This window comes from Dermacentor silvarum, chromosome 6, assembly GCF_013339745.2.
Source record: "Dermacentor silvarum isolate Dsil-2018 chromosome 6, BIME_Dsil_1.4, whole genome shotgun sequence".
NCBI classification, from domain to species: domain Eukaryota; kingdom Metazoa; phylum Arthropoda; class Arachnida; order Ixodida; family Ixodidae; genus Dermacentor; species Dermacentor silvarum.
Window position 1 is genome coordinate 78630614 of NC_051159.1, and position 16111 is coordinate 78646724.

At 51.4% G+C, this 16111-nt stretch overlaps 1 protein-coding gene across 1 annotated transcript; it reads left to right on the top strand.

The window, feature by feature from the left end:
- Positions 1–13688: 13688 nt before the first annotated feature.
- LOC119455630 (transcription initiation factor TFIID subunit 4) lies at positions 13689–15688 on the top strand. Its single transcript, XM_037717048.2, has one exon. It carries the CDS (start codon positions 13833–13835, stop codon positions 15435–15437), a length of 1605 nt encoding a protein of 534 aa, XP_037572976.1. The 5' UTR covers positions 13689–13832; the 3' UTR covers positions 15438–15688.
- Positions 15689–16111: the final 423 nt, after the last annotated feature.

The window sequence follows — 16111 nt, forward strand, 5'->3', positions numbered from 1 at the left end:
GGAGAAAAGCGAAGTACACTGGAGTAGCACTGCTAGCTTCCAGCAGCGCCGGGGCAACAGATTTTTCAGAGACGAGAAGCGCGAGGATAACTCGCTGCACGTTACATGCACACTACCAGAAAGTCCGAGCCCGGCCAGGGCCCGCGTCAAAATACCCGAGCCCGGCCCGGGCCCACGTCAAAATACCCGAGCCAAGCCCGGGCCCGGGTCAAAAAGCACATGGCGTGCCCGAGCCCGGCCCGAGCCCGTGAAAAAACTGCCCTACCCGGACCGGCCCGGCCCACGGGCCGGGCCGGGCCCGGGCTTTCGGGTAAGCCCGAGCCCATGCAGTGCTCTAGGTAGCAGCTCTATTTTTTTACTCCTTGGTATTCTTAAATGTTGAACAAGATCTCAATACAGAAGCGCTTATGCAGTATTGCCCCGTATAAGAATGCGGTCGACGCACCGCCGGCAATCTAGCCAGCTACATCGCGCTTCTGAGCCATCACGGCAGGTTTGGAGCCAACAAGAAACAGCAAACAGGGTTGAAGTTGAAACGCGGGTGGGAATTTGGCTGTCGTGTGTAGGTAGCTGAGCGCAGCCCCTTTGCTTGCGGCATACAGCCAAACATGTATTAATTCTTATAGGCCTATGTTGCACGACGGCGTTTCTAGTGACTTCGACACATTTGCTAATTCATTTTTCTTATTGCAGCTTTCTGATCGCTTGGAGGTGAGATGGCCGCGAGCTGCGCTTCCAAGGTCCCGTGGTGGCACGTGTCAGGTACCGAGTTATTTCTCTTTTTTTTTATTGCGATAGCAATTATATGGACACTTGAACCGGATTTCTGCCGTCGGCGTCGCCGTCGTCGTCGCCGTCGCCGTCGCCGTGAGGTTCTCTATAGATAAAATCTTCGCCGCGCGCCGTATGCCCGAGAGGAAGCGTGCGGGGACGCGCGCTATCACGGAGAGCGAGCGCACTCAATCTCCCACGCGCAAGCAAGGAAGCAGGAAGCCAGCGCCGGAGAGAGCAAGGCGGGGGGGGGGGGGGGGGGGGGGGGGCGCACTTCTCTGCCAACAACCGCGCTCGTCGCTCGCTCGCACCGTCTCTTATCTCCACGCGGCTCTGACCTTTAAGCGCCGGCGCATTCAGTTTCCGTTGAAGCGATAGACCGCACGTACCTTCGCCCGCTGCGGCGTATGCTTGCTGCCAGCGTTTTGACAGTCGTTGTCTGCTGTCATTCAGTGTGATCTCTTCGTGTTTGTGCGCGCTCACACCACGCTTGTTCATTCAGTTCGTAATAGTCGGGCCACATTTTCCAACGCACGCTACACACGCAATGCTGCCCGGATCGGCAGTGCAGCGCTACAGGTGTGTCCCTTCGCACGCGCGCTGCCCACGGGTAGCGCTTCTCATCAACACCACCGTTTCACACGCGCCTTCTCGTGGTCATTGAGTCTCTCTTCATGTCGGTCTACTTACGCCGCAGCACACCTGCTTACTTAATCAGCTCATGTTTACTACAATTCATATTGCTACCAAAGCCGCTCAACTTACTTCGTATGACATTGCTGTGTTGCTATCGCATTCATTGCTTCGCCCTTAGGGCGAAACTGTGACATTTTTTTTTTCAGTGAAGCTGCTTGTGAGTAACGGTGTGGGTTTCGATGCTGCGATGGCTGGAATGTGAAGAGGAAGATAGAGAACACTTGAAGAGTTGGTGTTGCAGACAGGAGGAGCACTGTGGAGAGGTCGTCGTGAACGCGTCATACGGAGGGTTTTTAAGGATTTTTAGAGGGCAGGAATAGGATCGAGAGAATAGTGAGCACCTTTTATGCTTCCCATCGAGAATATCCTAAGAAAAAACAAAAATATATTTGCATTCGTTGGTGTAGTTGACACTTGTGATTCTCGGTTAACAATTGAACTGCTGGGCCTGATATAACTTTGCCCATCACATCGTTGACACTCGTCGCGATCTAGCTTGGCCATTGTCCTCCTCGTCCGATCCCTGCACTTATATACTCGTATACGAAAATACAAGTAATACTCTCGCTATAAAAATTCGCTGATATGGCACCGTGGATTTACCGAATCGCCTTCCAACCGTGATGAAAAAGAAGCACTTGCACACGATTGCGTGAAATTTTGCGATAACCGCTCAATAATTAAAATCAATAATTAGCACGCGTGTGCATCAAGCATTTGCATACGACTTGAAAGTGTGATAGTGCCCGGAACTAGCGTGGAGTTTTGCTTCTTTCTTCACGCACGCGTTGGAAAAATTTCGATAGGTAAACTCCGTTCACGGAGCAACTGTTGATCACACTGCCTGAGTAGTGCTTCAGCATGTGCTGTTTTGCCAGTGACAACGCCAGTGCGATTTAAGTGACTGAGGCTAATTCACGCTTGAGCCGCACGCCGCACCGCCCGCTTGCCGCACGCGTGCGGTCGTGCTAAAGACTACATATTTCGCACACTGGTGGACAAATCTTGGTTTACACTGCATCTGCGAACACAGTGTAAACCGAAATTTGTGCACAAGTGCGCGACATGTGCAGTTTTTCGCACAACCGCACCCGTGCGGCAGGTGGGTGGAGCGGCGTGCGGCTCGAGCCTAAATCTGCCTTTATAGGGCGTCAAATATGGACCCCACTAACCGAGGCTCGTATTAGCACCTGAGCCTAAAGATCAATATCTCACGTTTAATTCCTGAACAGTTTTGCACAGTTTTGAGATAGTCCAACGTTCGACAAAAATTCGTAAGGTGAGAGTGGTGGAATAAAAGGCCTTGATTGTTTTTTCGTGTTTCTTTTTTCTTTTCTTTCTGAGCAGCTTCGACGCAGAGACAGTTACGACATGGCGACATTTAGAATACCATGATTCTATAAAATGAGTTTCGCCGAAATATCAGATGCGTTCCCTGCGGTCTGCGAAGGTGCCCTGCGCGCTTCTGACTTAGAAGCACAATCGACAAATCCTGAGGGTTCAGAATTCACCAGGAACACTCCGCTATGGCATCCCACTAGTACATAAAATTTTGTTTGCATTGTTGTTAAAAATTTTTGGTTTTTCTTTATAGCTACTGATTACGCATCACGGTGCGTAGTCTTCTGCAATACTTATCCGTGCTGTCGCTGTTGAATTTCTATTATTTACTTTAAAGAGAACATATAAACCTGTTTACGACCCACTCTCTAATGTAGTACGCTCAGTCATGCACAGATGTGACTGGAGGGGCAGTGATATCACGCGAAAATCAGTGGGACAGTGTTTGCGACAAACGCTTTCAGACAACCAACGCGCGGAAACCTTTTTATCAGTCCGCTCTAGTAATTGCCGCATAATATTCTGGAGCAGTCAACCCTTGCTGTTGCGCAGCTTGCCTTCATGTACCTGTGACGTAGGCAGTGACGCAGTAAATTTTAACTCACTGGCAACTGTCGGCCGGTCACTCTGATAGAGCAACGTGCCATGAAACGTATAGTTACTAAATGCGGCCGCTTAAGTAGCATGCGGCAAGTCACGCCAGTCAAATAGGAGAAGGACCTTTAGGACGCCTTCGTCGACTGCACCCCTGCCGTGACGGCTGTTGGAAGATGCTCGCCGATTGCTGTTTCTTTATCCGGTGAGGAGTAACTTCCTGATCCGGAATTGCGGAACACGCTTTTGTCCGCTTGGGGAAGGCCACATACGTGCATGATTATTGTTATCTATTCTAAGCAGGCGCCAGGCAGCTTCGCCACCCACACGCGTTCTCTCGTCGACTGAACATCGACTGTGCGTGCAGGCGCATGCAACATCCGCCTCCGCAACCGGGGAGAGATTTCGCGCCTTTCGGTTACATTTTGTTGCCCTCTTATCTTCGAGGTGTCGCTGTTGGCACGGGTTGGAGTGCGATGAGAAGTGGTTCGCGCGGCGTTGTGAGACGGAGTTCTTTGTTTGAAAGTGAAATTACTCTTATTACCAATACTCAATCTCTCGCCGTACAGTGATTGTGCACTAGACCATTGTCTGGCTTTTAACTCGAGCGCTATAACGGATGACACTGGAGAACTGGAGAAATTCGGCTGCCGCTGAGACTCTGTCACTATGGCTGCTGAATATAGGGTACGGGGTTCGATTCGGGGCTTCGGCGGTCACATTCCTTTGAGTGTCCAATGAAAAAAAAAAAAAAGAAGCAAGAAAAAAGAATTTTTTTTTCTTGCAAAGACAGAATTTGGCAATTTTTAGCGCTGGCCACACTGATAATTTCGGCTTGTTTTTTGGGACGTCGGAAATCCTGTGCGTTTCATGGAATGATATTCAGGGTGTCAGCCATATTCAGGCATAAAATTTGGCCATTATATACGCCTTTCTTACTGTTTTAGTTTCTATTAGTTATTAAAGTCAGCGCGAGTTAAGTCGTAGGCTCGGTTTGAGCGGTGAATTAAATATTATGCGTAAGTGTCAAATGACCCATTGAGCGAAATGCAGTTCCATGAATGTGAAACCTGGTGAGGTGCGAAGCGTGCAGTGATGCACCGCTGATGGGGTCATACTGCCTTAAGCAATGACTCATAAACCAGTAAACGCGGCCTCCCCATCACGACGACAGAAGAGAAGTGAAGTTCTACGCTGGAATAATGAGCGGCAACACAGACAGCTGTGGAAGACGACGACGACGATTAACGCGGGAGCGCTCGGCATGCGCTTGCGCCGAGCGCGCGCCGCTTGCTTACTGTGACGACGACGACGACGACAGGAGACGCCGACAGCCGGAGCGCATAAGGTACTTCGCACCACGGTGTAAAATATCTTCTTACACCGTGCTTCGCACCTATAACTAAATCAACCGTTCTTACGTGCACAGTGTGGGAACGGGCTAGTCGTGGATACATGTTGTTTTGACAGCGTAGAGGCTGACCAAAGACAGACGGACTTCGTTTTAGTGGCACGAGCATCGAGTGACACTCTTTCTTCTTGCACAGCACTTCCGGTTAACCTCCTGAGACCACCGGGGACGAAATTCAAAATAAACTATCGAAAAAAGAAAAACAATAGTACCATAGAAAATTCATGGGTTTCTTTATAGGTATAATATCAGAGCAGAAGTTTAGTTACAAGTTGAGTTGCTGAAGTATCTGGGATAATTAGAATATATTAGAATTAATGCCGAGGTGCGAGTGCCACTAAGAGACACCTAAGTCAATTATTAAAGTCGCCTACCGTTTTTTTACAGCGAAGCTGTTATGGGCTCACCTTTCGATTGTCGCGTCCGACAATAGAAAAAAAAATTGTCACAGTTTCACCTGAAAGGCGAAGCATCAATTGCGATAGCAAATTTGTAGAGAGCTATACGGAGTATTGATAGTAGCTTTATCAGCTGTATAAATTTGGACATGCAACAGCACCGGCAACACGCAGAACTGTTGTCGACGCCGTCGGCGTTTTGCGCGCGTTCGCACAAAATGCTTGCGGCGTTGGTGACTGTTGCCGGAGCCTCTGATATAAATAGGCACTTGGTGCCGCAGCTAAACGTCCCCTCCCTTCCCTCCCCCCCCCCCCCCCCCCCCACGGCCTTTCGTGCGACAGAAGAAGGCGCGTTTGCTCTACATATATGGTGATTGTAAAGGAGGAAAGAGACGCCTACTTCTGCAGCCCTTAAGGGAGCACGGCACAGAACGCGCGTTTGTTCTCCGCCGTTCGTTCACTCCCCGTGAAAGCGTGCGTCCCTCGCGCCCTTTCACTCGCACATACAGCGTTCGGCGGCGCGCGGCGACTATTTCATCTCCATTGACGTCATACGGAACCTCACGGCGACGGCGACGGCGACGGCGACAGCGACGGCGACGGCGACGCCGACGGCAGAAATCTGCTTTGGAGTGTCCATATAATTGCTATCGCAATAAAAAGAAAATTCATGTGCCGTATGCTGCATGTGCGAGTGAAAGCGCGCAAGGGCAAGGGACGCGCGCTTTCACTTAGAGCCAACGCACGGCGGAGAGCAAACGCCACTTACCAGTGGAAGGGGAGTGGTGGGCGAGTAGGGCATCGAGGCACTCTAGATTGTGCGGGTGCGTGCCCGCTCTCCCACTGCGGCGCTTGCGCGCGGACCTGCCGGCCTCTGCCGCCGGCTCTCTGCGCTCTCGCCCGCCTCTCCCCTAATAGTGCCGACAACGGCATTCAGCCGTGCGTCACGTAGCCAGCGTTTTGACAGTGGTTGTGTGCGGTCACACAAACAACGCGCATAAGTGTTGTCGAGGGCGGCGGCGTTTTGCCCGCGTTCGCACCGAACGCGCGCGGCGTTGGTGACGTGTTTATGAAGAACGTGCCAACCTTTGCCGTACACCCTATAGTGGTGTAGCGTAGCGACCATAAGGTCATGGTCCCTGTGGTCGCTAAATAAATGAAAATCACCGGATCATATATAGTTCTCATTCTTTAATAGTTCAAATAAACAATTACACCATCACATCTTAATAATCATAATTGGAAATACATAATTCCCACCATATTACAGCTTCGCTGGTCTTCCATCTCCCCCCTCCCCCCAGTGGAAGGGCTGACAGTTTTTTTTTTCTGTCCGTCCTCTGTCTGCTTCAGCGCTGTTGAAACATCTCACGTGCACGTCAGAGAAACCGAACTGGTCAAGAGCAGGCCGCGCTCGTCCACTACAGCGTTTGTCACGCCTCAGATGCCGCTTTGGGACGTCGAATCAGTCGTGCGGCACAATTCCTGCTAACTCCACAACCGAGAAATAGACGCGGCCCTTTTCCCCGTCCTTTCTCTGTTCCCACAAGAGTGATACACAGTTCACCACAGGCCTGCACCAGGTCTGGTGCCAGTTCTAGTGCCGAAGCGTGAGCCGTAAGAGTAGGCGGCTTCCCCTGTGAACCGCCATTTACGCATGCGCTCTCTCATGTTCACGCGGACGTTGCACAATCCTTGATGCTTGGCGAATCCGGAAAACCCGAGTCTCCAAAGTTCGCGTCTATCAGGACCGAGCCCCTACCCTGCCCGCTAACAACAGCATGAGGTACATACGAGCCGAAGCCGCCAGGCGGGCCGTGCCGCAAGTGCGCGCCCGCTGTTTTTCACGCAGACGCTGCGGCGCTGCCCTCTGGTGCGATTCGCGCCTGCGTGCGTGCGAGTTCTGAATGGTAAAGACGCAACCTTAGACGCCTTGTTTCTCTTACGCACCTCCTCCTCCTCTTCCTCCTATGGCGGACTGTGCAACTCGCTCGGAGAGCACGAAGAAACGGCGCATCATCGTCCGTGCTGTTCGCAAACTTGGAAGTGTTCATCCTCCAAGAACAGAGGTCTTATATTACTCGAGATCTGCGGTCCCATAGGAGTAGAGGCGGGGCGGTACGTAGAGGGTGGGAAGAGGCACACACTCCGGCGCTGAGAGTGAGCTGGCTGCTAATTTGGATTTGGCGCTGAGCCGTGCTCCCTCAAGGGCTGCAGAAGATAGCGCCAACCTTTCCCTTTCCCTCAAGAACCACTTATCTATCTAATTTGGACTGGTGCAACATCGGGATGAATGCGTATGGGCACCGTGTCAGAAGGGAGGGCATCTGACGTGATAGACGTACTCGAGGGCAATGTCTGGGCTGCTAAGGCTTGCCATGTTGGCTGTTGTGTCGAAGGCAAGGGATCTCGTTGCAAGCAGTCTTTGAAATTGAGTCCAGTTTGTGGAAAAAGGCTTGACCAAGCTGGATTTACAGCGTTTGCCATTCTTGGGACCAGTTTTTGGCTTGTGGTAATGGTGACGTTCATGGCTGGATGCTGCAGCTGGGTTGGCTAGTGTCCGTGAACAGATCTGCATGCGCAAAAAACTCAGCTCCCGAATCTGGGGCCAGATTCACAAAGCTTTTCTTTCGTAAGTTCAATTTGCCATTGGTTCGCTTTGCCATTCGCTAATGATATTGCTACACGCGTGTGGTATTTGGTTGTTTGAACGATGCGCGCGGGCGCCATCACTCGAGAAAAGAAGAGGAAGAAGGAGCTGGGTTCGCGCTGTGAGTCTAACCATGAATCAGCTGACTCTCTCGCTTCGACATCACTAAATGGTCCGGTCCTAAATATTCTTCCTGATTTCTCTTTTATAACAGGAGCTAGATTTAAACGCCTTTTATTGCTGAGTTGCCATGACTCATCCATACTTTCTTCAGACGATTTCCAACATTTAAAATTTCGGTGGAACACGAGCAAGTGCCTTTCACGCCAATGTGAGGTGACGCTGGCCACTTTCCGCTGCAGAGTTCCCCGCCTAAATTTTTATCTTCATAGATCCGGTTTATCAATCACTGACCTCTGCTCGTTTTGTAATCAACCGGAGACTATTGACCATTTCTTTCTTTCTTGCCACCGCTTCTCCTCCCTCCGTAGAATGTTTCTGTTATTTACATGCAGTAATCTGGGTTTGGCACTTACAACGCCAAACATTTTGTCTTTTGGGGCCTGTCAATTAGGCACAAGTCAGGGCTCTATGATCACTGCTATTCACAAATTTATTGAAGCATCCGGAAGGTTACGCTGCTAGGGCACCGACCGTGGGACATGTTATTTTATTTTATTTTTGTAGTTAGATTTCTCTTAATTTTTATTTAGTTAATTTATGTATAGGACATCTTAAAATCTGTGTTAAGGAGTTACCAAAATCTTAATTTTGATTATTCACCTTTACCATTTTGTTCGTTGTTAGGTGCATGTTTTATTTTATCCAGTGTGGCCAATCCCCCTCGTGGGTACGAGCCATGTTTTGAGGCAACAACAACAACAACAACAACCGGTCAGCGCTGCAACTGCTGTTGTAAATACAATCTGTTAATAGTTGGTAGTCTTACTGACTGGTCCTTTGCGTAACATTCTGGTGGAGGTGGAACGTTCCTTGTCCTCGCCACGGAGCTCCGAAGTGGCCGCACCGTCGTCTTCTCAGCCATGGCTTCCGATGGAAACACCTCGTCGCCACCTACACCTGCGGCGCCAACCACCACGTACGTTACGGTTCCTAGTCTCCGCGATCCTGGGACATTCTCCGCCCAAAATGGCGTTGACGTCGACGACTGGCTCAGCATGTATGAGCGTGTTAGCCGAAGCTACCACTGGGACCCTACCATCATGCTTGCCAATGTGCTATTTTATCTGGACGGGACACCGCGTGTCTGGTTTCGCACCCATGAGGTTGAGATATCCAGCTGGGATACTTTCAATGAGAGGCTTCGCGACCTATTTGGCAACCCGTCAGGTCGCCAACACGCTGCGCGCCAAGAGCTTGCTCACCGTGTCCAGTCGTCGACAGAATCGTATGTCTCCTACATACAGGAAGTGCTCGCGCTTTGCCGGAAAGTCGACGAGCACATGACCGAGGCTGACAAGGTGGGCCATATCCTAAAAGGCATCGCGGACGACGCCTTCAATTTGCTCGTCTATAACGACGTTTCTACTGTCGAAGCCATCGTCAAAGAAGGCCGCCGCTTCGAGGTAGCCAAAGGCCGCCGCGTCGTCCCACAGTTTTCCCGGCTCCCCAACACCCCTGCCACGTCCTCTTGCTCCGCTGTTCCTCCCACACGACCATTTCAAGAGAATGTCACGCGTATCGTTCGCCGTGAGATTGAAGCGGCGAGTCCGGCCCCCCTTCATCCTCGACCCCTCGACGGTACCTTTGACCCAGCGGCCCCTACTATTTCTGTTATACAAGCAATTCTGCGGCAAGAAATTGCCAACCTTGGCATCCCTACCACCTGCTCTGGCTCCCGACCTGATTCGGCACCCATTCCTATGTCCTCAACCTTTAATGGCCAGTATTTCGCTGTCTCGTTACACAGGCCCCTACCGAGTGCTTCGTGCTGTGACTTCCGTCATCTACGAGATCGCCCTTGACGCCCCAACTGCTTCCCAGTCCAGTGATATCGTGCACGTTACACGACTGAAGCAGTATCACCCTTCCAGTGATGACATTTAGACGCTCCGGGACGTCGCTTCTGCCGCCGGGGGATTATGCTACACGCGTGTGGTATTTGGTTGTTTGAACGATGCGCGCGGGCGCCATCACTCGAGAAAAGAAGAGGAAGAAGGAGCTGGGCTCGCGCTGTGAGTCTCACCGGTCAGCGCTGCAACCGCTGTTGTAAATACAACCGGTTAATAGTTGGTAGTCTTACTGTCTGGTCCTTCGCGTAACAATATGTCTGGCATCTGGATTGGCTAAAATTCTTTCTAACGTAAGAACGTAAAAATTCTAGCGTAAGAAGTTTTTGTGAATTTGGGCCCTGATGCAAAATTGCTTCATTCTGTGCAAAAGCTTATACGTCTCATCACTAGGATATGCATTTTCAGTAGATTAGCTATCAGTAGGTACCATTTTTAAAATGAGTAGACTCTCATGTAGATAAGAAGGGTTTCTCAAAGATTTGCGGCTGTACGATCCGCGTCGGCCATGTGCACACTCGCACCGCCCACTTTGTTTCGCCGTTCCAAACACTTGCGTGCCTAGTTTCCTTCCGCTCTCCCGGCGTGGCGGTCCCGTCGCGCGTGTCTAGTTTCCTCCGGCTCCCCGAGGTGGCGGTAGTCTTCCACGCGACTATATGCGCCGATCAAAATAAAATTGGCCGCATATCTGCTTGCTTCGCTGAAATGACGTCGAAAGACTAGTCTTCTGCCACCCCTGATACGTAACACCCTCTCTTCTCCCCCCCCCCCCCCCGTCCAACCCTCACGCTCTTTCCCTCCCCTCTCACTGCTCCCATGATGGATGTAATGGATGTTTTGCTGAATTCAATTCAAATTTGCCGCGTTCGCCCTGCTCTCGCACCATCTGTTGGGACCTTTTATTACTGTTGGCTTAAAGCCGGCCACAGAGCCGCGGCTTCAGTCGGCTTGTTTTTAATGCGTCGCGTCTCTTCGACGCCATTTCCAACGAGTTCGACACCATTTCTAACGCGTTCATTCTTCATTTACTAACATAAAAACCAGTTGAATGTATATCCTTAATTAAATTAACGCTGCGGATTGCGGTTATGTACATATATTTTGCCTCAAATAGGCCTGAGACCCCGTGCCGCCAGTGCTAGTAGCGTGGTTATTTTTGTCCGGGTGGCTGAATCTGTTTTGGCCGGGCGGTTCAACCGAGTGACAGACAGACAGAGTTTTTCGCGTTTAGTTAGCCCAAGAAAGAGTATCGTCTTTAAAAGTGTATGTCCGTGTGTCTTTCTTCGGGATGAGCGCCATCACCGCTCAAGAGAAATAAGACTTGCTAATACCTTTGATCTCAATTCTGTGTCACCTCTATGTCATTCCCTAAACTGCTTCGCTGGTAATCCACCTTCACAGCATTGGAACGGATCGTGATTCTTACTATTTTTTCTCTTTTTCTACTCATGACCACACGCTTTGATGTTTATTGTTCTTCGCCGAAGTTTTCACTTGAACATGCAGGCAGCAGCTTGGTGTGCGGTTCTTAGCGGACTTCGCTAACATCATCGAAAGACACCGCAGCAGCGCTGAATGCCGAAAAACGAAAATAAGGCATGAGGAGAGGCTTAGGGACGGGGGATGTGGATTGCGCGTTTTGAGAACGCAGTGGTTGAGGTGAGAAATAATCTTTAGCGCGCGCTTCACGGTGGGCTCACTTATGTTTTGTTTGTTGCTCTTAGTTACAGGAATCCTCAATGGCTGCTTTTTCCCCTCATTATTCCTTTTCTGTTTCTAACGCGCTTGAGTTCTTGCTCGTCAAGAGCCAACCGGAACCGAAGAAGAAGAAGTACATTGCGCTCACGTGTAGGCGCGGGAGCCGCGTGTTCGCACGTTGCTTCACGCGTTCGCATGACCGACGATCCTCGGATTCGAATCACGCCGGATCAGACCTGTCTGCTAGCTCGCCGTCGGCGGTACGATTCCAGCGCCGTGCCTTGAAGGTGAATCCCCCGCTGTGCTGGTCGCGACGCACGGGTCGGCCGTCGCATCTTGCGAGCGTTCGTGGAACGTCCGGACCCAAACACGGAGGCGGCGCCAGCACTGGGTACAGGTAAGCAGCATAAGTCACGCCAGCACGCCCTTTGTTGTGAAAAAGGCCATTTAGTCTGACATCTTCAAGAACCCATCAGTAGTGAACAGCCGTTGATACACTGTGTGATTCTTCCCAACAAGTGTATGACTCATCCAAATTTTATTTTACATCACTGCGCATCTTTCAACTATAGGCAATAGTAATTTTTAAGGCGCTTTGTCTTCCGAGCAACGTCAACCGTCTAAGGAAAGACGTTGGCTAAAGGATGACTTTAGCGGATGAGGGAATTTCGTACTGGTTATTCGCGCTCTGTGCTCATGAAAGCTTGGCCAAAGCTTATTAAACCAGATATACTATTTCGAGTTACCTGTCTCGTGTTAAGTGGTTAAACAGAGGAACCAATGTTTATTGGTTGCGGTTACAGCAGAGATTTGCGATAATAGAGTATTACATCTCTTGGCGAACGGTTGGCCTTATTTGTCACGTGCCTTTGACAAAAGTGACCACTGCGTCTTGCTCTTTGGCAGCGTACATTAATTCCTGCCGTACCATCGACACCAATATTGATAGCAATATAAAATATTCGTTTGCAAGGTGTGGGCTTGTGGACATATTAAAACTGCGGACAAGGCATTCTTTAGGGAATATTTCTTGCCATACGCCTTGCCAATATAGAATATCTTCTGGCGGTAGAAGTTAACCAGAGCGATGTAGAGCCCAGCGTCATTGCTTGTAAATGGTGTCCACGCAAGTTGATAGCACTAAAGCCGTCTAGCGGAGGTTTCGCGAACCGTGTGCAATACAAAACCGTTTTCAACGTCTTATACCTATGTCACATGTACCTTTCTGATCGTGATCGGGGCCGTTCCGGGTCGGATTTCTTGATCGCGATCAACAATGGTCGCTGCTACACGGTCCAACGATACGGATCGAGTTATCGTCTGCTGATCGTTTACAGCTCTCGGAACTGCATAATGCCTTGGCGACAAATTCAGATTGGCAAAGTATGGTTAACGTTGGGCAATATTTCAATTTTACAGCTTACTATGGTTGATTAAAAGGTCCTTAAACGTCTTTTACTGAGCTGCCTTTACTTTTTGTTAGCGTTTTCAGAATACTGCGCAAGAGGGCGCAGACGTCAGCCTGCGATCGCGACCAAGAGGACTGATAGCGATTCTAGGTTCGCAATCAACCGGATCTAGATCCTGCAAGATCGAGAATTGCAAATGACCGTGTAGCAAATGACCGTGATCCGGATCAAGCTCAAGCCGAATTAGCCCCGATCACGAGCCGAAGTGTTCGTGTGACACCGGTATTACGTGCTACTTTGAAGAGGTACGTCTGGTGCGCTAATCGCCTGCTCAAAAGACATGTTTTGAGTCAAAGCCGTCCGTTTCTTTCACAGTTGACCATGAATCCCCCCAGGTCTACGCAGCCTGGAACAAGACTGCTCGCGCCCAGGATGGTAATGGGCGGCGCAGTACGACAACCACGTAGCATCCAGCCTCTCCTAGCCAGACCGGCACCATTGCGTGCCGGCATCGTTCAACCAAACGCCGTTGCGTTACAGACGGGTGTCATACCGGGCGCAGTCGTGTTCAAGACTGAGGATGGTCAGCTTCAAGTTGTCAACGTGCATCCCAGCAGCGTGCAACCCGTGCAACCCGTGTCACCCGGTCCAGTTGGAAGCCGAGGACAATTTCGGGTGCCTGCCCCTCCAGGCCCCGCACCGGTACAGCAGCCACAGCGGCTGGTGCAGCAGATACCGGCCAGGTACACGACCGCAGCTGCGAACATCAGGAATAGGCCACCCGGCGTGGCACTAACATCAGCAGGCATCGTCTGCGTCTCGCAGGCGCAAGTCATGACACCGCCTCAGTCCTTGGGCGTCAAAATAGTGCCCGCCCCCACCGTTTCCTCTGTCACCCAACAGCTGGCCATACAGACTGCTCCCATGACGGTCGGCGGTCATGATGCTGCCAGCGTTGTGCCCCAAATGTCCCCGGACACGGCCAAGAAAAAGTGCAGAAACTTTTTCTCGACACTGATTCGCCTCGCCAGCGACCAGCCTGAGAACACGGCCGCGAACGTAAAGCGCCTAATTCAGGGGCTCGTCGACGACACGATGCAACCCGAAGAGTTCACTACCAAGTTAGAGAAAGAACTAAGCTCTAACCCACAACCGTGCCTGATCCCATTTTTACGCAAGAGTCTTCCTTTACTGAGGCACGCAATGCTGACAAACGAACTCTCCATCGATGGCATTCGTCCTCCACCACGCAGCGCCCTCTGCATACCGACGCATTCCCCTCCTATCGCGCGTAGCCTGCAGAAGACCGCCGCAGCCAGGGCGTTGTTGCCACGTACCGCAGCCGCGCAGCTTCAGATGATCCCCCAGAGCGCTCTAGCAGCCGCTCAAATGGCCGGTCCCGTCGATCTGCAGGGCCTGCTCATCCAGCAACAAAGGCTCACAGCATCCGTCCGTGCAGCGCCCGGCGGCATCGTCGCACCAGGAGGCGGCAAGAGCCTGCTGTTGGCCAGGCCTCCCAACTTCGTCGCCGCTCTTCCGCCTACCACTGGCGGCGTCTTACCTTTCAAGGTGCCGGCTCCCGTGTCGACGGCGCCGCAGCCGAAGGGCCCCCTCTCCGCATCGACCGGAAGCATTGGCGGCGGCGGAGGGGCAAGCACAGCGAAAGAAAAGCGATCCGCGGGGCCAGCGTTGATTGACGAGGACATCAATGACGTCGCCACCATGGGAGGTGTCAACGTGGCCGAGGAGAGTCAGACGATCCTCTCTACCGGCACTGGCGACGACGGCTCTGAGGTACAAGCGCGCTCTTGCAAGGACGAAAACTTCCTCTTCACCGCCGCGCTGCACAAGAGGATCAGTGCCCTGGCCGCAGTCCACGGCATCGACGAGGTGCCGGACGACGTCGTGGCCCTGGTGTCCCACGCGACCCAGGAGCGCCTGAAGACGTTCATCGAGAAGCTTAGCGTGATCGCCGAGCACCGGCAGGAGAACGCTCGCAGCGATCCGCGCTGCGAGGTCACGCAGGACGTCCGCCAGCAGCTGCGCTTTCTGGAAGAACTGGAGCGGGCCGAGAAGCGGCGTCACGAGGAAGAGGAGCGCGAAATGCTGCTCAGGGCGGCGCGGAGCCGATTGAGGGCCGAGGACCCCGAGCACCTGAAGCTGAAGCAGCGAGCTCGAGACATGCAGAGGGCCGAGATGGAAGAGGCGAGGCAACGCGAGGCCAACGTGACAGCGCTTCTTGCCATCGGAAACCGTAAGCGGCCCATGCCTGTCGCAACACCGGGTGCAGTGCCTGGGAAGCAGCCGACCCCTTACATTACTCATGTGTACAGGCCTCGACTGAAGCGGGTCAGCACGCGAGACGTGCTGTTCCTCATGGAGCAAGAACGGAACAAGTTCCACCGCGAGTTCATCTACAAGGCGTACATGAAGTTCTGAACAGACTTTCTTTGCATCCTTTGTCATCAAGTGACTTCTGTGCATGCATTTGGCATGCACTTTTCTGCTTTATTGTTGTTACCACATCTTGTTGTCCATAAAAGGGTTCATGTACCAGTGCGAAACGTGTTCTTTTCGGGGCAAAAACGCAAACAGCGCGGACAGATTCCCTTTAAGAGCAAGTACGTACTTATGTGAAGGCCGCCGAGCGGGTGTTGGTGAATAAAATAACATACATATTATTCGACGCGAAAACCACTTCACGATCACTATCTCCGTGTACGTTGTGTTTAACGGAAAGAGTCATTCATGGCAGTCATGATGCATTTATTTCAGTAACTGTGGTATGATTTCACAGCGTCTTTGAAAGTAGTCGCTGTATTAATTTTCACTGTTTTCTTTGCATTCAATCCTGTGGAAGTTGCCAGCAAATACATTATCCAGTACGGTTGCGTGGCGCGGCGTGTTTATTCTGCACCTACCGACGGAACCCGGAGAAATAAGTTGACCCTTTCTCATAAAGGGGTCAACTTATTTCTCCGGGTTCGTGCAAATATAATTTATGACTACTCCAGTCCCAATTGTCTTCGTTTGTTGGAAGTGGCTAGTAGTTTCCGCGGCAGCTAGATTTCTTTTTTCGCGTTTTTACGTCGCTCGGTGTCTCCGAATTGGAA